Here is a 20,837-nt window from a genome sequence, read left to right as displayed (position 1 = left end):
AAATGAATATTATATTAATGTGGAATGTTATAAACTGGAAGGGTTCTGGTCAAAATCACTGGATCTGATAAACAGTTAAAAATATAAAATGTGATACAATCCAAAAATCCTTCATGCTTTTTGATTGTAAAAATGTAAATACAACATACAATTAAAATACAACAGCAGCATTTTAGCTGAGTCATGTTTGGGCTGTTTATTTCTTCTTTATGGTAGAAGAATATTTTGTAACACAGATGGAGAATGCAATATAAACAAGACACGCTGCAACTAATGTACCAATATTATTGGGTTGAAGATAAAAAAGTTTTGCGATGAAACTATATGTAATATAATGTAATTGCCTTTTGTAATAAATGATAAGTGTCCTTGCTTGACTGTATGAAAGGAAGCAGCCTGTTATTCAACCACAAATTCTCTGAATACATGTGGAATTCTGTGCTTTTGTGTGTTTGTAAGTAAACATTTACTTTACTGTGAATTTTCTCTGTCAAGAATACAGTATGTATATGTATATACTGTATCAGTGTTAATTTTTATTTAGTTTGAATTCTAGTCTTGGGACTAAAATACCATTTGGTTTCAGTTATATTTTAGTTTTAATTATATTTTAAATAAAGTCAATAAAATTGAATGAGTTTGTTTGTATCATTTGCACGTTTCTCTATTAATATGTTATTATTAAGCTTAACAACACAGACATGAAAGGTGATTGGTCATCGTGTCGCCAAAGTTGAACATTTTCAACATGAGCATTGAAGTGATTGACACCTTCGCACCATGCGACCAACGCAAAAAATCGTCCTTTTATTTTATTATATCTTAATTCGTCCTGAACAATACACCCTCTAATGTTTTGATTAAGGACTCATTGTGTTGGCGTTTTAATTTGGTTGACTCAGAAGCTCTTTGTGTGTTTTGTGTCATCTTCACTGATGCGACGTGTGAATCATCGGGCTGTCAGTGCAGCAGAAACATTAAATCCACAAAAACAAAGGATTGCAACGGAATGTCCTGAATGTTCGGCCAAACAAACTCTCTCTCTCTCTATCTCTCTCTCTCTCTCTCTCTCTCTCTCTCTCTGTATCAACCGCATAGAACAAGCTGTAATTACATTACATGTCATTTGGCAGACACTTTTATCCAAAGTGACTTACAATAAGTGCATTTGAACATAAGTTGTAATAAGTTGTACTGTGGAGATGTCAAGTCTGATAACAAGCTTTTCAATCAACTGTCTTAAGGTCTAATGGAAACATATAAACTAAACACTTTATGCGGGAATAGTTTTCTTCGTGTGAACAAAACACATATCTGTAATAATGATCTTGATTCGGCAAACCAGTGTGGTGGGATATGGAAGAAAGTTTCTAAAGTGAAACACCTGTGAGGTGTAAACTCTTGCTGAGTTTTGTTTCCTTCTGTTTCGTTCTTTTGTCAACGTAATGAAATGAAACCAAAGCGATACGTGAGGAGTCACATTTAGGGTGTGTTGGCAGAAATTGAATCAAAAACCCAAAAGTACTGAATGTATAAATGTGTATGTAGTGGCTAAGCCCCAGCTTAAAGCCACTGAGGGGCTGCAGGACATGCTAAACTTATTAACGCGCTTGATACGCTTTCTTGTACGTCCAATGAAATCAAGTCCACACGCTTAATATGCGACCTTTTATTTCTCGCATTTTTTAGGCGCAAGATCAAGTCCAATAAACAGCAGTAAATGACAGTAAGTGACGGAGACCACCGTGCCAAAAGCATATCGTTTAGCGGTTGAAAAACTGTGCGCTCTTCCGTCCGGCAACACCTGCCCAGTGACACAAAGAACACACACACCACCTGTTGGCATAAATTGGTAGTGCAGCAGCTACACCAAGAAATGGCTCCTACAGTGTATAATAAAAAAACATATTTTGGTGTTGGAATGAACCTTTTATTTAACCATATTTGGAGCTTTCCACCCATTCATGCATTTTGGTCTGAACTCTTTTTTTGCTGATGTTTACCATAGGTCTTTACTTCCTGACAGACATGTCTGTCTTTGGATGTTCACAAGACTCTCTCACGCTTCCTTTGCACATTTAGGAAGCATCAACTATGAACATGTTGGCGGAAAAACTAATTCTAAAGGAGTTGAAGTCGTGTTCTCCACCATGCTTTAAAAACTGACTACAAGAACGTGTTGCTGTCATCCAACTGTGTGCAAGAAACCCAAAATGCCCAAACAGATGTGAGAGAGGTCCTGCCTCAAGTGGGGGAGTTTAGGGATATCGGTGTGGGAAAGATGGAATAGGAGATTGACAGGTGGATACGATCTAAAGAGCTAAGACGGAAGGCAAAGCTTTCTATTTACCGACTGATCTACATTTCAACCCTCACCTATGGCCATGAGCTTTGGGTAATGACCCAAAGAACAAGAACACAAATGCAGGCAGCCAAGAGTTTCCTCTGCTGTAGCGATAGGGTGAGGAGCTTGGACATACGGGAGGGGCTCAGAGAAGAACCACTGCTCCTCCATGTCCAGAGCCATGTCCTTGGGCAGATGTCTCTCGGCTGGTCTGGGAAGAGTGTTTTAATGATTGACACGTGGAAGCTATGTTGTGAGTTCGCTGTGACTTCGGAGGTTTTTCTAGATGAAGGAACATGCCCTTAACTCACAAACTTGACTTTCAGCTATACACCTGGAATGCACCATAAAATATTGTCGGCTACTTAGAGCTGACTGAGCACCTGATATACATACACTATAATAGGCTCTTTTGTGGTAAAGAAAAAGCGATTGAACATTTAGTTCAAGTTAAAATGAAGTGTAATGATCCATTTCTGCCAAATAAAAATTATTTCAAATCCTTAATATATAACCCATGTAATATAAAGGTAATATAAAATAAAAATTGTGTCCAGGGTGAGACGTCACAGGTTATCAGTAAAGTAAATAAAATGTATTTTATTTTGTTTTTGCCTGCAGCATATGCACAGTTACGGGTGTTGCCCTTTAATGAGAGGTTGGACACAGTTGTAAATCAGGTGTTGCGACAATGGAATCTTGATGCAGACGAGACACACGTCGTTTGTTTCATGACGTGAAGTCAAGCCAAACACGCCACAGAAGTCGCAAACATGGATGGAGATAGGACGCTTCCCAAGTAAGTCCACTTTTAAATCAATTCATTTCTCATTTGTGCTTCTTACATTAAGATAATTACTAAGTGACAAGTTAGTCAAAATACCATTAATCTGCATTCATGGAATCTGATTTTGTTAATTAATTTATGTAATTTATGACATAAAAATTGAGATTTATAAATGACATAGCTCTTTATGTGGAACGTTTTCTTATTTTACAATTTGAAGATTTAGGGAAGGATCTGATTTAATTTGTTGATTTACATAAATCTGACAGAATAGACATGTATTTATTATTATTTACAGGACACAAAATCATCAATCAAATATCCTTATTCATAGTCCATGTTTGACAGTGTGTGTGGTTTGCTGTATCGGATATTTTAGTGATTGAATTATTTAGATTAAACATTTGGTAAAAAAGAAACAATTAAAGCAAAATAAATTCATTTTTTGGACAAAACAAGACATTTGAAAACATCATCGTTTGCAGGTTTTGCAACATTTTTTGACATTTAAAAGACTAAACAACTCATGGATTACGCAATTATAAAAGGTAATCGCATTAAGCAGGTGACCAATGGTTAAATAAAAACAAAAAACAAACTGACTAGCCAGTACATTACTGACGAATAACACTTTTTATTTACTTTATTTATGATAAAACCAAATTTGATTGATTATTAAACAAAGTTACATTTAAAATAAGAATGATGATTGACTTTTAGCTAGATTTATTAATAAAGTTTTCTTTCTTTATAAAAACACAGGTTATTATTATTACATTTAAATATGATCAAACAGCCATATCTGCATTCTTGACCTTGTCCAGTGTGTGCAGTTGCTTAAATTATTTTGATTAATGCTGATAATGTATCACAGGGAAGGTGTGCATGATGTGGAAATTATTTGTTTTTTTTTAATAATATTGTGGTTTATCAAGGAGAAGAGTGAGATCTCAAAAATTAAATGCAAAAAAAAAGTGCTCTGCAAATATTAACAACATTTCTAAAGATTCATTACGAGAAAGTGCACATTCATGTGTGGAGTGGCTCAGTGGTTAAGACCGGTACCATGTGTGCGAAAGACATCATGGTCACAATGGTCCACCCCTGGCTGATGGTACTCAATTCCATTGTAAGTCGCTTTGGATAAAAGCGTCCGCTAAATTACATTTGATGTAATGTAATGTAAAAGGCGTCATGTGAGTTAAGACTTGCTTGAGCCTCTTCAGTTCTGACAAATGGCACATTTCCACCGGCACGCCACGCCTCGCCACGCCATGCCACACCACAGCACGGCACAGTTTAAGTAGTGTTTACACTGGCATAGTACCTGGTACCAGGTACTATTTTTAGTCCCACACACAAATCAAGCCAAACAGCGCCGAACTGTAGATCTCTTGAAACTACTCAACAATTCTAAAAACGTGGGTTAATCTCCAACAACTACAAGGGAAATCTCTATATTTAACAGAGGAGTCTGGTGTATTTAGGGACAGCGATTGCAAGCGGCATCACAGGCCGTTGCCGCTGTAGTCCGTGGAGTAGGAGGCTGTTCTCCGGAGACGTGTGGACAGAAATCAAGCCGAACAGTGCCGAATTGTAGATAAGTTAAAACGTATATGTGTTGCGTATAAAACAAAGTTGTGCAGTGATGACTCCGCCCACGTTAAGTAGGTACTTTTTTTTAGTGGAGAAGCAACCTAATCATGCCATGTCGTGCCGAGGCGAGGCGAGTAGAGCCGGTGGAAATGCGCCATACTTGGTGGAAAAATTAAGATATTTGGCCTCTGAAGGCTGGAACCCTGTCTAGACATCATTAAGTTAAAGAATGTAGTTTTTTCAGTCCTGTGACTCAGTTTCAGGTTGAGTCGAGCTGTGAAAAGGGTTCATCATTGTTCAAGCATTGCATTGAAGATGGAAGGAGTTTGGACTCTGAGGAGCTGAGGAATGAGGAAGATGAGAGAGAGGACAGATAGTGCCAACTTAAATCAAGCGGGTCCAGTCGCCTACAGATAATCACTGACAAATCTACTGTTTTTCTATTAAAAAGAAAGGCTGAAACGCATTGATTTGCATCAACCTTTCAAACAATGTAATGCCATATTTTAAGCACGCCCTCCTCATTGCTGTTCAGTAGGTAACACAGGGAAAAAATAAAGTTGGCTAAAAGTTAGCCAAAGGTAGCTTTAAAGTGGTTTGTTCAGTTTCTTCATGATTATTCTATAATATCCTTTTCCAGCAAAAGCTTTTAACATGATCATACTGAATCTTTTGTTGTCATAATTCAGGAGACCATGGGACACCTGCCGAGAACTCCCCGTATTCGAGGATGAACAAACTCCCTGGAAAATGATCAAACTACTCAAATTTGTCTCCCTGTGTGTTGTTGCTCTGCTTGTGTTTGGGTTGGCGCTGTGTAGCAAGGTTTGTTCTTCTTCTTTACATTTCCATGTGCAGATGAGTGGGGATGGGAGAATTGTAACATGGATTGTTACAATTGGGATAATCGAGAAAAGAGAAAATTGTTAAAAAATGCAGTGTTTTTTCGCCATGATTGAGATCTAGTGATTCATTCTGCATTATCACAATCATAATGAAAAGCCTTCATCTTCCCAGTCATCATGATTCCTAAAGATTGTAAATATTATATCTTATTAACATTCTTGTAACATTTTTTGGTGGGATCAGTAATATGTGGGTAGAATATTTAAGAATCTTTGCAAACAACTAGTGATACTTAAGGATTATTCTTCAACTTACTTTAGGTTTTTATTGGTAGTGTCAGCAGTATACTACAGGAATATTAGCAATATATTGAGAAAAAAAATGTAAGTAACTGTGGTCATTATCTGTGTTTACTTTTGTTTATCCATGAAGCACTAAACTCTCTCACCTTCCTTCACCTGCAGACTTCCTTCCTCCTCCTCATCACCTTTGCCAATGAAGGCACAAAGACCCTCGGAGCAGAACAGAAACCTGTCGCTCTACTGTGTATAGGCTGTGCTCTCATCACCTCCAGTGTCCTTCTTTTACAGAAGAGCATCTGGAAGGCATGTTACAAATCTGCAAGGGTTCCAGCCAGAGAAACAGCAGCTTTGGTGAGAACCCTTCACTAAGTGCTTGCTTTTCTAATGAAATGTATTTCTACTGCAGCACCTGAGTCGTCATTTTTATTGTGGCAAATACATCAGAGTAATTTATTGTTGAAGTATTGTTTATTAATGTTCTACTTCTTCTGTTTCTCCTCCAGTTTATCTTCTTTGAGATTCTTGTGTCTGGAGGTGCAGCTATTCTCACCATCGTTGCGATGCCACACTTGGACATTGTGACCAATGTGACGATATTGAACGGTGTAGCCATCTTCACTACGATCCTGCAGATCATTTCTCAGTGCATTGCCAAGGAAAGGAACCGCTTCCTTCTTCCCTCCATCGCAGCCTTCCTCCTCCTTTTGGTCGGTTATGTCCTGTTCGTCATCTTGTACATCATGAAAGATCGCACTGATACCAAGATGGCCATCTGGGTGGGCCTGGCCGTGGGTGCGTCCGTCTTGGTGTCTCTCAACTGGTGGGAAACCTACTTCAAATTAATCAGTGAGAACAGCAGCTCTGTCCGCCTGAAGAGACTCTGTAAAGATGTTCGAAGGTGCCAGAACATACTACACATCCTCTCCAGCCTACTCAGGATTGTGGTGACAGCCTGTGTGCTCGGAGCCTACGTCCCTCTGGCTCGAATGGACTGGGAAGTCGTGAGGTCCATCCCACCCCGCGAGACAAGGATTATAGGCATCACCATCGGGGTCCAGCTCGTCTCCTCAGCCCTCTGCCAATGGTTTGCTGTTGTGGCTTGTAAAATGCACGCTCTGCGACGGTGCTTCATCCTGCCTGTTTACCTAGCATCTCTGGCTGTCATGGCTCTGCTCGTCATCCCTGTCATCGTCTACTATGAAGACTTCAAACGTAGTCTGAATGGGACTTCAAGCACTGACTTCAGAAACTACTGCAGCGTGGTAGTCGATGGAAGAGTCCCAAACCTGAATGGGACTGTGTTCCCAGAGCTGGTTTTGGACGTAACACACACTCTGTGCTTCCTGGACATGTCCAAAATGTGGGACATTGGCATGCTTACAGGTACTAAAAACACTCACAACCCTTATATGATGCACAGAGAATACATTAGAGTTCTGACTTTGAACCTGCGACCTGAAGTGGTTTTAAGGATAAATCATAATAGTAAAGATTGTGTGGATAATTGAGACATCCATTCCCCTTCCCCCAGGTTCAGCAGTGTCCTGGTGGCTCGGCCTTGTTCTGGCCACGCTTCACCTCTGGTACCTCAGTCTGTATCGCATCCAGAGGACCCAAGACCTGTTCATCAAGAGGTTGTATGAGGGAGGATTTTTAGAGCAGTCGCTGTTACTTAACACTCGATTTGACATCCAGACAACCACCAGACACAAGAAGTAAGTATGTGTGGTGTTCGTAAGACAGATTCAGAGTTAGGGTTCGAGTTCTTTGTTGATTTAAAATATATTTGAAATGAGAAACAGGGTAGACAAAATCGGGAGGGGACCTGTTAAAAAATGTTAAAAATCTATCCTATTGTGTTTCTATTACGCACCTTAGTTTTGATGTCGGGCTGCCAGATTCATTTTGACTGCAGTACCAAAAGTCCCTCTGCACTTGAGTCTGACCCACAAAACTGCAAATATCTATTGTTTTTCACCTCCAGATTCACACCACTGGAACCAGTAAAAGTCTTCCTCTGTGCAACAATGTGGCACGAGACATTAGATGAGATGATGAAGATAATCATTTCAATATTTCGGTAAGAGAAGATGAAGAAGGCTGTGGATGATGATTTGTCTTCTACTTTTTCTAAAATGCTTAAGTTTTGTTGTCATGCTAACGTGAAAGTAGATAGGTGTAAGCAAATGCTGACTACAGGAGCCCAAGCTATTTCAGTTCCATCAGTACCACCAAAATAGCTTCTTGTCATTGTTTTAACTCCCCAGCTTGGACAAGTATCGGCCAAAGAAGGAAAAAGGAACCAGTGATGTGGCCTTTGAAGGCCATGTCTACTTTGACGACGCCTTCAGAGATGTTCCAGGGAGTGAAGGCCGCCACGTCAATGAATATGCAGAGATGCTTGTGGAAATTATTAAAGAAGTTTACAGGTAAAATATGTCAAATTGTGACAGATCATTTACAAAGAATGTGAGAGACTGAACAGTGATCTCGAGCAGGTACAGAGTGAAGCTGAAGTTTCTTCTACACACTGTCCTCAGTTATTTTGTGAACATGGATAAAGGCCTATTCGAGAAGCAGCAGCAGGTCCCTGAACAGACACTCATGAGGACACCGTACGGAGGGCGTGTGGTGGTCACCATGCCTCATGGGAACACTCTGGTGATTCACTTCAAGGACAAGACACTCATCCGCCACAAAAAGAGATGGTCACAGGTAGGAAAATATGCAATTTGGATTTTTAATAATCCTCCCATTTCGTTAAAATGCAAAAGATACAGTATTTGTCAGAGACAAATTGAGCAAGTACCAGAAGTAAGCATGTGTTTTGGTGTTTGGTTCGGTTTAGCGTTACTTCTCATAATGATGTCCAATGCGCTACAGCAAGCTATTAAGTTACAGTCACATCAGTATTGTACACAACACTTTACTGAATTAATTGAAAAACTGCAGTACTGTAGGGAAAATGCTTCAACATGCAACTTTGTCTTTATTGTAACAAAAAATATTATTATTACAAGTCCTTTAACTCTGAGACGCTGTGCTAATAGTTAACTTTCTGAGCTAATGACTAACCAACAGCTAATTCTGTTCCATGATGTGGGTCATAGCTTTTAAATGGTGGTGTCTGCAGTTGTGTGAACTGAGTCTTGACAACAAAATTCACACTTTGACAACAGAAGGAAGGAGAAACCAGACAATAATTTTCTGTGTTTTTGGCATATTTCGGTTGCATTGTAGCTTGCTATGGCTAGCTTTTCCACATTGACAGCCCTGAGCTTCTAATGTGTGTTTGACATTTTCCAGGTCATGTACTTGTACTATCTCTTGGGCTGGAAAGTTGCAGCTAAGTATTACAAGAGGTTGGATAAAGGAGAGGACGAGGCTAAGCTAAAAAAAGAGCTACAGGTGAGATGAGAGAAATCATTCACCTACACACACACATGTTTACATGACAGTCTGAACGTACTGATGCATTCAAATGGATAAACATACAGTATATTCCTGTGTGTGTTTCAACAGAAAGAGAAGCAAAACACCTACCTCCTGGCTTTAGATGGAGATACAGACTTCCACCCGGCTGCTGTGATGCTGCTCATAGATCGGTTGAAACTGTACCCGCGTGTCGGGGCAGCGTGTGGTCGGATCCACCCGACTGGATCGGGTGTGTAAAATGGAGAAAAAACAAAACAAAACAGAGAAGTGATTAGAAGTTACAAATAAATAAAACCATGTGAGATGTGGACAAATCTGTATACATTTAGAACATTTAACCCCATCGCTGATGTGAGCCATAACCAGACTATGATGACTGGGCCTTAATGAATGAATGAATATACATTAGTGGATTTGCACAATTTTTGTCAGTTGGAAAATGAGTTTGTGCTCACATCTTTGACTTTATCATTGAATATTTCCTTAGAAAGTAATTTAAACATCATAATCTGAATAATGTCTGATTTAGAATTGAGTTTGTTGTTTTATTATTAGCGTCCAGTAACATGTTACTTCTCTTTGGATCTGGCAGGTCCAATGGTTTGGTACCAGAAGTTTGAATATGCTGTGGGTCACTGGCTTCACAAAGCATCAGAGCACGTGTTTGGCTGTGTGCTGTGCAGCCCCGGTTGCTTCAGTCTCTTCAGAGCCGAGGCTCTCATGGATGATAACGTGATGAAAAAATACACCATCAAGGCCTCCCAAGCACAACATTACATTCAGTACGACCAAGGTAACACTTCAAACAGACAGCGCATGCTGTTGCTAACATGCTCAACATAAGTGATAAGTTATAGGGGTGGAACTGGACCATACAGCAGCATCAGATCTACATCCTAATAATCCATCATTTACAGATTTCTTTAGTCAGATATTCTCAAGGACAATTATGCAAAAGTTGAAAGAATGGGGCAGCTTCATCAGGCGCATCATTGTAACAATCTAAAATCAAAGTGATGTGAGACTTTTTTTTAATTAGCAGAGAGACATTGCTGCATTTAAACATGCTTTTCATTTATTTGGCAGAAAAGGTTAATAAGTGTTTGCCTTATTTGCCTGTTCTGTCAAATCTTAAACTGGGGACACACTACAAGATTGCAACTCCAACCCTCCTCCTCCTGTGTCTTCTCTCACCATTTCTACAACTGACCCACCGCACTCATTACATTACATTACATGACATGTCATTTAGCAGACACTTTTATCCAAAGCGACTTACAATAAGTAAGTAAGAGCTTCAAGTAAGTCAAACTATAAAGTGCTATTCATAAGGGAGATTTTTTTTTTGTCTTAGTCGAGGTGGAGTCGAAAGAAATGTGTTTTTAGTCGGCGGCGGAAGATGTGGAGGCTCAACACTCCACGCCTCTACCTCGGCTTGTCTCGAACCAAATTATTATTATTATCTTCTTTCTTTTCTTGTCCTAAATGTTATCTTTATTACTGCCCTGCATGCCTTGGAATGGACGTTACGTCATGATCGGAATGGTACACACGTTCCCTACACACGTTCCCTAAACAGAGTGAATGGTTGTTTGAGCTGTAAAGACTTGACGAGCCTAGATTTATGTGGTTGAAGTCAATGTTACGGCATACAAGCTGCCATTAACAGTAAACATAATTATGGTCACCCATATCAAACACACAGGTCTACACATACTAAACTATAAACAGATGAAGCGGAGTCATTTTTACTTCCTTGACAAATTGACCACATAAATGGTGTGTGTTTCTAGTAATTAATACATATAAGTTGAACTCTTTCCACGTGTACATGAATATCTCATCTACCACAAGGTGTGTGGGACTAAATAATTTCGGTCTCTGTGTTTGTTTGTGTAGGTGAGGATCGTTGGCTGTGCACTCTGCTGTTAAAGCAGGGATGGAGGGTGGAGTACAACGCCGCCTCTGATGCCTATACCAATGCCCCAGAGGAGTTTAAGGAGTTTTACAACCAGGTAATAAGAGGAAGTGCTCAAAAGTGTGTCAAATATTTTCTCTGTTCTGTGGTGTCAGTTCCAGATGTAGATTTCTGTGGAGACTTTGCATTTTGTCCCTGTGAGGGTGAATGGTTGTTTGTCTTATACCTCAAAGATTAAGAATTATGTACAAGAGCAAGTGCATTTCTCAAGAAGCTGGGAGTAATTTTTGAAATAGACTGACAGCTGTCGGTAGAGGAAAGCAGTGGTTAGTAATTAGTGACTCGCTCCTGCAGCATTTTGCGTGATAAACCCTCTGTTGCCTCAATGGCTCTGCTCACTCTATTATGTGAAGTGATGACTACATAATTAGTCCTGTCAGTTTACAATGTCAACTAGCAACTATCTCTGTTTTGTTAGATTGACATTGTAATTGTGGAGTCAAATTTAGTTCCTTAAAGAACTATGAGAGGTCACCTCTTTGAAAAGGGACTGTTTACTGGGACTAATCTGAGAGGATTAGAATCTGTGCACCACTGACTTAATGTGATGCATGCTGGACTTAACGAGACGGTTAGAAATTCTGTCGTAAACTGGAAAAAGTGTTTGTGGATTTGGTGTCAGTTAAATATATATTCAGTATTCTCAGTTTAAGGTTGAGACACAATTGAAAGACAAATGTGAAACACTGCTCATCTTCAATACATCCCTCATACTTGCAACTGAAAAAGCTACAATGTCACTCACAAACATGAGACAGTAAGTATAAAGTGTCAGCTGATGGACGGCTGCAATTTTTAGGCTCCTACCCTGCAGTTGGTAGCATCCACTGTGCTTATCCTTGACTGCAGCCAATCACAGTTGAAAGGTCACCAGTGTGTCACACTGCAGAAAATTAACATATTCTTTGTTGGCTACAGCGTCGTCGATGGGGACCGTCCACCATGGCAAACGTCATAGACTTGCTTGGCTCCGCCTCCCTGATTGTGAACAGGAACCCGTCCATGTCCAGACCCTACATGCTCTACCAGCTTTTCAACTTGGCCTCATCCATCCTTTCACCATCCACTGTAGTCCTCATGATTGCAGGTCAGGCCTACTGGATTATTCTAAACAAAATATAAACAAACATTTGGTTACAGATTACACAAGAACAAGTGGTAATCCTGTCATTCATTGGTTAAATAGGAACAATGCTTCTGTTCTTGTTATTAGAGAAGGAAACAACAAGAAAGGCTAATAATTATATGGTATTATAAGTAAATTAGGTCACTCACGCTTCCACTGACAGAGCTTGTAAAAGCAGTTCTTTGTTCCTTTCTGACTCCCAGGTAGCTTCACTGTACTTTTGAATATTACACCCAATGCTGCTCTGGTCCTGGCTGTGATACCACCCGCCATTTTCCTCGGCATCAGCTTCAAGATCAAGTCTGACACTCAGATTAAAATTGCTGCAGTCTTGAGCACCTTTTATGGCTTCCTCATGATGATATCAGCACTCGTCCTAATAGGTGCGTCAGAAGCAAATCCAGCAATCCTCAAAGCCTGAGACAGTTTGCTAATCTCATTTCTCGTGTCCTTCAGCCACCATGATGGCTGAAAAAACTATCATGACTCCGAGCAGCCTCTTCATCATCGCCCTTGCCTGCTTTTACCTGCTCACGGCCATCATGCATCCTCAGGAGGTTGGTCTGGTGGTCTATGGCTTGCTTTACATCCTCTGCATCCCCAGTGCCTACCTGCTGCTGGCCATTTACAGCATGGTCAACATGAACAACGTGTCCTGGGGAACCAGGGAGACGGTGGCCCCTCCTGGACCTGGTGCACCTGTGGCTGCACCCCCACTAACCACAGCACAGAAAAGTAAATACTATAGTATGCATGTGTATAAACCCACAATAACCAATGAGCTCGAGCAAATCAAGAAGTTTCCCCAACCAGACAGCTAGCAACATCTAGCCCTGTAAAACAACACACTTGTTTCTTGTTATTTCTTATTTATTTCCGAACCACCTCCAGCTGTTAATTCTGTCCTCACAACCATGACATCATGCAGACGCCACAGCTACTAGCTCCTAACTACTAGGCTCTTTCATGTTTGGTAACGTTCCGCAATCACATTTGTTCTAATCAGTTAGGATTTAAAAATGCTTTAGTTCTCATTTCAACCACTCGTCATTCAGACAGAACCTGTTATTAATAAACTTTAAACTGTTTGTGACACACAGCTGCTTCATTTAACATCCAGCTTGAACTGAAACTGTTATTTCCTCTTCTTCGTTACAGTGAAAAACAAACTCACAGAGATCTTCACGCAGTCAAATTGCTGTAGAAAAGTCTGGCGAGGATGCAGAGGCGAGGAGGTCGTCGTCAGCAGGCAGAACAGCATGATTTTTCAGGAAGAGCAGTACGGACCTCAGCCCCAGAACACAATTGTTGTGGATGAAAGGATTCCTGAAATTCCCCAGGTAGAGCAGAGGTGAGAAGTGACCATTTGACTGATTTAAGGTTTCTAGAAAATGTGTTTTAACTCTTCATAAACAATTGAAAACTCATGGCTGAGTCACTGAGGGAAAAACACTAATAAAATACATTGTCAGTCAATATTTCTAATTGGTTTTCATATGTACTGTACTGCATATTGTCTTGGTCAGAATCCACAATGTCAATTCCAACTATAAGCAAAATGTGTGTCATTGGCTTCAGTCGATCAAGTTTGAAATACCTTAAGTGAAAGATTAGCACGACATAATGTCTCAGAATAGATTATTCAGACAAACTAATGTTATTTTGTAAATGGACGACAGCTTCATCTTTAACCTCATAAGAGTTGCACTGGTTCCTTCACTGATATGCTGCTAATGTTTGGTTTATAATTTTGTAGCAGAGTCGAGGAGCCTCCTGCAGTCGTCTGTCCGAACCAGTGTGAGTGTTTCCTTCTGATTTAGCAAAACAGAGTTTAAGAAAAACAAAGTTGATTTCTCATGTGCTGATATTGACTAATATTTCACTTCTGGCTTGCTCTTTTCTTCAGGTTGGGTCTCACAGCTACAGAGTTTGTCTGAGGACATGCAACTGCGAGAGGGTCAACTCCACCAGGTGTGTGTTTTCCTTTTCTTGTTTATTAATTTTTTCATAACTTTTCATAAATCTCTTGTTCTGAACAATGTTTGTAAAATACCTGTTTTAAACCTAACCTCACCTCCATTATCAAATGCACTGCATGTTATCATAATGGTTGCTTATGCAAACTGTTGATTACAAAGTTGACGTTTAGGGCTGTAAACTCTTTGATTTAATTGTCTGTCAGGATCAAGTCTGACTTCATGCCTTGCACTTGAGAAGTTAGAAAAATAAATTATTTGAAGATGCCGTCGTATGTTCTTGAACAGAGCGCATGGTGCTAAGAAAACAACTATTTGGCAACACATTTCCAGTTTAGAAAGTAGGTGTGATTGACCAAAAAGCAATTAATTACTCCGTGCAATGTGAAAATGATGAAGGCAAATGCAATTTTTTTTTTTTAATTAAAATAAATATAGATGAGCTATGATTGTTCAACTGTGAGGTAGAGATTTACTGGATGGATTTGCATCACTATGCAGGACGAGGAGCATTTTTTTAGAGAACTGACGTCAAAATACCTGGAGCCTCTGCCCGACGACAAAAAGAAACAGAAGCTAATGGCTGAGAAACTCAAGGCACTGAGAAACAAGGTATTAATGCATCAGTTTGTCAACACGTCTGCAAAATGCCATGACAGTCGAGATAGATGTAAACAAATCAGTTTGTCTTGCAGATGACATTCGCATACTTCATGTGCAACGCTGTCTGGCTCGTGATGACCTTTACCCTCCAGCTGGCAGACGCAAACATCGCCATCCAGGTGCCGAAGCTCGACACCAACATGGAGTTCACAGGACAATACATGTACATCGACCCACTCGGCTTCATGTTCATTTTCTCCTTCGCCTTTGTGGTGCTCATCCAGTTCCTGTCTATGCTGTGGCACAGGTAACCAATCAGAGCAAGGAGGAATGTTTCTGCCATTTTTCAGTTTCTACATTCTTCCCACAATTCATACTTGAATGGAAGCACTGAATTGTACAATAACAGCGTTATTGTACAATTTCAGTTGTGTTTATTTGTTACACACGTGGAATGGGAAAAAGGAGTCTCCAGTGTGTAGTTATTGAAGGATCATTTTTATTTTATTATAAACACAGAAACACGGTCGTTTTAACATGAATGGCTACAATCGCTACACGATGCTTTGCGCGCTAGTCCTTACTGAGGACCAAAAATACACATCATCATATTTACACAAATACTACTCAGATCCTCTCTGCATTGCACAACATAATCCTACAAATAATAAAGAACATAAATTGCAATATTTCCATATCTTTGCCATGACAACAAATTATTAACACAATAAAACATTACTTTGAATTCACAACTATTGCAACATACATCATCTGCTCAATAACTAGAGCGAGCCACAACCATGGATGTATTATAAGATTATATTATATTATATTATATTCTTATAATACATCCATGGCCACAACACACACCACACCATTCACACTTCTTCCTCACTCCCAACCACAGACGCACTTCTTTTCCCTCGCATATATCAGGTGCGCATCTCTCGCCGTCATTACGTCCTGTGATCGTTAATATTCCACACACACATTCACTTCACGGATATACTTTCCGGTTCATATCTTAATTTTACCTCGCACTTCATCTCATACTATTAATGTGCATTGTCTGCGGCTACTCACCTGTAAACACGGCCGTTTTAACATGCATGGCTACAATCGCTACTCGATGCTTCGCGCGCTGGTCCTTAACCACTGAGGACCCTCGCGGCTGCCTCGCACCGCGAGCGCATAGCTGCCCAGGCTACTGCCTGCCCGTATGTAATTCTTACCATTTTCTTTGTACACTTTCATAATGAACTCCTTTACAGTAATGTGTGCGCTATTGTCTGCTATACCCAGCTACCAGACTAATTTAAACAACAATAATAATACTAACAATATGAAATAAAATGAAGACATACAACTTATTATTCACATGAAATAAATTAAATGAAATGACATTTTGATGGGGGGGTTCCCGTTTCAAAGCCATTCTAATCATGTATCCCACATATTATTAGTTTTTTCTGTGTTTTTAATGTTGTTTTTTGTTATGGACCCCAGGAAGACGAGCCTCTTCTTTATTTATTTATTTATTTATTTATTTATTTATATCAATCTTTAGGGCATTGCTAATAAGGGATTCTTATAAATCAACAAAGTGAAGAAATCTGTCGACTCAGCTCCATCTAATTTGTTTTATGATTAACAAGAACAACATACAGAATCACAGCACCGTCCATCTCACCCTCCATTTCACCTTTCACTGTTTTTCTGTAAAAGTCAAATCAGGAAACTGATTCAATACATGCTAGCTTCGATTTTATCCTCCGCATGTATACTCGGACTCTGCAAGTTGTCCAATTGCCTGTCTTAGTCGTACTAGGACCTTAGCTTGATTTTACTGTGCATGTAAAAGTGGCAAAAAGAAATAGGTAGTATTCAGTATTCGCAGCTGCATTTTCTTAGGACATGCATGTGTTTTTGGTTTTTGTGTTTATTCAAACTATGTTGTTGTAATTTCTGTGTGTGTGTGTTTTTGTTTCAGAGTCTCCACCCTAATCCATTATGTGGCCTATCTGGACACAGAGTCAAAGATTAAAAAAGAACAACAGCCAACCAAAGAGGTACAAACAACTGTCACATCACCACTATACTACTACCACCACCACTACTACTAAATGTATTGCTAAATCACTACATACATTATCTCAAGGCTCTTTACATAGTCAGGCAGAGTAAGTGCGACTGATCCTGGGTATTTAAACTGCCACAGAATAACGATAATTTGAAGCATGAAAAAGTTGAACGCTGATTATTCAGCCAATAGCAAAAGTATAGTGGCCTGCATGAGTGTTTGCACATGTGATGAAAATATAATTTAAGTGTTTATGAAACACATTGAAGTTATTTTGAAGAAAGCTGGCCACTGCTACATCGGACAGTACTCCACTGTCCATATACCATGTGAGAACAGCAGATACAGCAGATGAACAATAACCACTACTCACTTCATACGCATATTTTTCCATGTTGCTCAGGTAATAATGCAGTTCACCTACCTACATGAATTAGTAATTGAGTGTAAATGTTAATGTTCTGGCACTGTAAGGAACAAGAGCCTAAAGCTATTCGTATGCTTGACTAAGCATGTCAAGCATAAGCATACGGTTGTCTGTCATTATCAGATAACTGACATACAAAGTCATTGTTATGTTTGAATTATGTGCCTGTCATTGTCAGATGGTTGACATGAGTGTTGTGTTTTTTTTACAACTGGCAATTTTCATGTTATGAAAGACTAAATTAGATGGAGCATGCACAACTTTCTGTCCCCACCCTTCTGCCACAGCTATGGGAGAGCGTGGGATGGTATTAAGTGGAGGTGTGATGTTCAAGGTGTGGTGAAGTGACAGGGGCATGAACTGATGAAAGTTCTTCTCTACAGGTCAAAGACGACGACAACGACGACAACAACGACGACAACAACGACGACAACAACGACGACAGCGACGACGACAGCGACGAAGACAGCGACGAAGACAGCGACCACTTCTTGTTTCCAAATCTGCTCAACAGAAGCCACGACCACGGGTCTCTGGTGTAAACCTGAAGAACTTCTTAATCCAGCACTTTTAGAGAAACCAACTCTGACTTTACCTTATTTCAATTATTAAAATCGACTTCAAAGTTTGGCGCTGAGATCATCGTACAACCCTTATGACTGTGTTTCCATGGAAGCTGACAAAGCATGAAACTATGTGTGTGTGTGTGTCTACCTGGTATTCCTCATGTTGTGGGGACCTAAATACACAGTCACTTTATGGGGACTTGTCTTCATTATGTGGACAAAAATTCCAATAATGCAAATTTCTACACCTTAAGGTGAAGACATGTTTTAAAGTTAGGTTAAGGTTATGGTCAGGGTCAGGTAGCAATTATAGTTAAGGTTAGAGTAAGTCTCCATGAAATAATGTAAGTCAATGTAATGTCCTCTGAAGTCATGGAAACCAGTGTGTGAATGTGTGTGTGTCTTTTAAAAAATATATATTTAAGTGAACATTGACTACAGTTTAAATGTCTTTTTAGTCTATATATATATATATATACAAAAATCTGACTGCAATTATTTGTTTTTACAATAATCACAGATTTTGTGTAATCTCTTTCTTTTCATCGTTGTACTGTAATTGTGTATTATGCACCACAGTAAAGAGACATGTTTCAATCACGTCCTGGAAATTGTCTTCCAACATTTGACCACTTTTTCACATGTTTACAACATGTTTTAAGTTTACAACTTAAAAACGCTTCATTCCAAATCTGCATATAAATAGTCAGGATTGAAAACACTGATGCATCTAAAAACATAGACACTGTTACAAAATACAAACAAAATTAGAAGAGCTATATCACGTGGAAAATTCATATTCAAGAAGAAAGATCAATGTAATGATTTTCTTTTTTATCTGATAAAATATTGGAATTAAATAATAATAAGTGATAACTAATTTAAAAAAACATTCACTGAACAACATTTTGTGACTGCACTGCAGTAAACGTATTTATTTCAACTGAAAATCACACATAAACTACATCATTTTCACACAAAACGGGGCACAACAATTATAAGATAATCAGATAAACCTGATAAAAATAAATATATTTTCAGTGACTTAGTCCTTAGTACATTGTACAATTCTAACCAGTTTTTAACCAAACTGTTGACGGGGCAAGGCAATGTGATCACATCACATCGATTGGGGCTTCCTGTGAAGAATGAGTCCTGAGTCCGGAGGGGACAGAGCCTTTCGTGGGACAGTCTGTCTCACTACATTCAGCCCAGACCCAGAGCGTTTTAAGTCTCTGCTTGAAACCTACTTATTTCCGTTGGCTTTTAATACCTTTATTTATTTATTCTTATTCATTATTTTTGTATCCACTTTAAATTGCATTAATTATAGTTGTGTCATTTACATCAAACCAGTATTTATTTTTTCTAACATTAGAATAAAACGTGAAAATGTGAACTAAATGAGTAAATGTTCAACTACAAAATAAAAGCAAATACCTCGAGTCAAACAATGTTTAGATATCTGAATATATCTAAACGTGTCTTTAAAATGTCAAACTGTTAAAGGTTCACTTGAAGCAACTCTATTCAGACGTAGTCACACTTTCATCATTCTACACTTTAAATCTTTTGATTCCATCTATCTATGACAATGTATTTGGTTCAAATAAGTTTTTATTCATTATTGAATTAATATACAATATTAGGGTTTGTACAAATTCTGAGAAGTTCAAAATGTAAAACTAACATATTTTACAATACAGATTTTAACAAAACAAGATATTAAACAAAATTCTGAGTCACCCTACTCTTCCCAAACCTATATCCTCCCAATAAACTTTGTGGTTTTAAGAAAATGAAATTTTGAGCCATCTGGTGTTCGTTTTTGGAAAGGGAAATATATTGAAGTCCGCTGGAACTTTGATAGACAACCAAAACTGTGTTATTAAACGCTAATAGTGATAGAAAAAAATGAAATAAGTAGTTGAATACATGAGAAAATACAAATGGCACGTATGTTGCCAAAATGTGCCAAAAGAGACCTTGCGTGTACTTTCTGTACTAAAACCCTTTCTAATTACGTTCTGCTTCACTTGATCAAAGTCAAACTTTGCAGAGATGGTGTTCACGTGTTGTACTTGATAGTTTTGATTGAAGTTTATAGCTCCAGCTGCATCAATCTAAAGAGATGCTCATCCTGAAATGGCTTTTTTTTCAGGCGAACCTGAATTCTTTTCATTTTTTGTGTGCGCCATCTTCATTTACTCTTTTCACCAGTAACACATGTGCTGATATTTACGCATCTTAGCAAATCCCACAAGTGTTCCATTTACTATGACACACCCAAAGTATTCAAAAAGACCTTGACTTGACACCAGAGATATACTCATTTCATTGTGAGTGTGCGATTTTCAAAGCAGAGACCTACAGAACAGGCTTAGGTCATAATGATTAGGGGTTAAAATAGAAGAACTGTAATTTAGTACTTTGAACTGTAGAGGGCAGCATTTAACCTCTCAGTGAACAGCCTGACGGAATTTTGTGTGTGTGTGTGTGTGTGGCTACACCTGGAACCTGCTCCTCTGATGAGTGCACCTGTGGGCAATCACTTAATCACCCACTTTGTCTTCAGTCTGTTGTCAGATTGTTTTTCCTGCTTGTTGTGTTATATCATTCACTTAAACTTCCAGTCAGTTTTCTGTCCTCGCTTTAAATAAATGTTTTTTATTTTTTATATGTCCCCTTAGGGAAATTATTCTCTGCATTTAACCCATCCTAGAATTAGGAGCAGCGGGCTGCCACACTGAGTAGCACACAGGGAGCGATGG

The 20,837-nt window shown here is 39.0% G+C and overlaps 2 protein-coding genes and 1 long non-coding RNA gene across 3 annotated transcripts; all 3 read left to right on the top strand.

Moving 5' to 3' along the window:
* Positions 1-6,134: 6,134 nt before the first annotated feature.
* On the top strand, positions 6,135-7,525 carry LOC122775889 (the record flags this gene model as incomplete). The annotated part of the gene is made up of 3 exons (XM_044036097.1): positions 6,135-6,226; positions 6,379-7,258; positions 7,407-7,525. Coding segments are annotated over exons 2-3 (942 nt in total), but the record flags the coding sequence as incomplete, so codon positions are not given.
* Position 7,526: 1 nt separating this feature from the next.
* On the top strand, positions 7,527-8,232 carry LOC122775996. The gene is made up of 3 exons (XR_006361153.1): positions 7,527-7,590; positions 7,860-7,955; positions 8,143-8,232. It is a non-coding gene; the product is annotated as an uncharacterized LOC122775996 (long non-coding RNA).
* A 22-nt stretch (positions 8,233-8,254) lies between these two features.
* LOC122775888 (chitin synthase chs-2-like) lies at positions 8,255-17,913 on the top strand (the record flags this gene model as incomplete). The annotated part of the gene is made up of 16 exons (XM_044036096.1): positions 8,255-8,304; positions 8,416-8,590; positions 9,182-9,283; positions 9,398-9,539; positions 9,903-10,103; positions 11,210-11,325; positions 12,207-12,375; positions 12,618-12,797; positions 12,871-13,149; positions 13,573-13,765; positions 14,171-14,211; positions 14,321-14,385; positions 14,892-15,002; positions 15,086-15,300; positions 16,984-17,062; positions 17,884-17,913. Coding segments are annotated over exons 1-16 (2,130 nt in total), but the record flags the coding sequence as incomplete, so codon positions are not given.
* Between the last annotated feature and the right edge of the window lie 2,924 nt (positions 17,914-20,837).

Source organism: Solea senegalensis, linkage group LG10, assembly GCF_019176455.1.
Source record: "Solea senegalensis isolate Sse05_10M linkage group LG10, IFAPA_SoseM_1, whole genome shotgun sequence".
In the NCBI taxonomy this organism is placed as follows: Eukaryota; Metazoa; Chordata; class Actinopteri; order Pleuronectiformes; family Soleidae; genus Solea; species Solea senegalensis.
The sequence above is the reverse complement of the archived record's forward strand: the minus strand, read 5'-3'. Positions and strand labels throughout refer to the sequence as shown.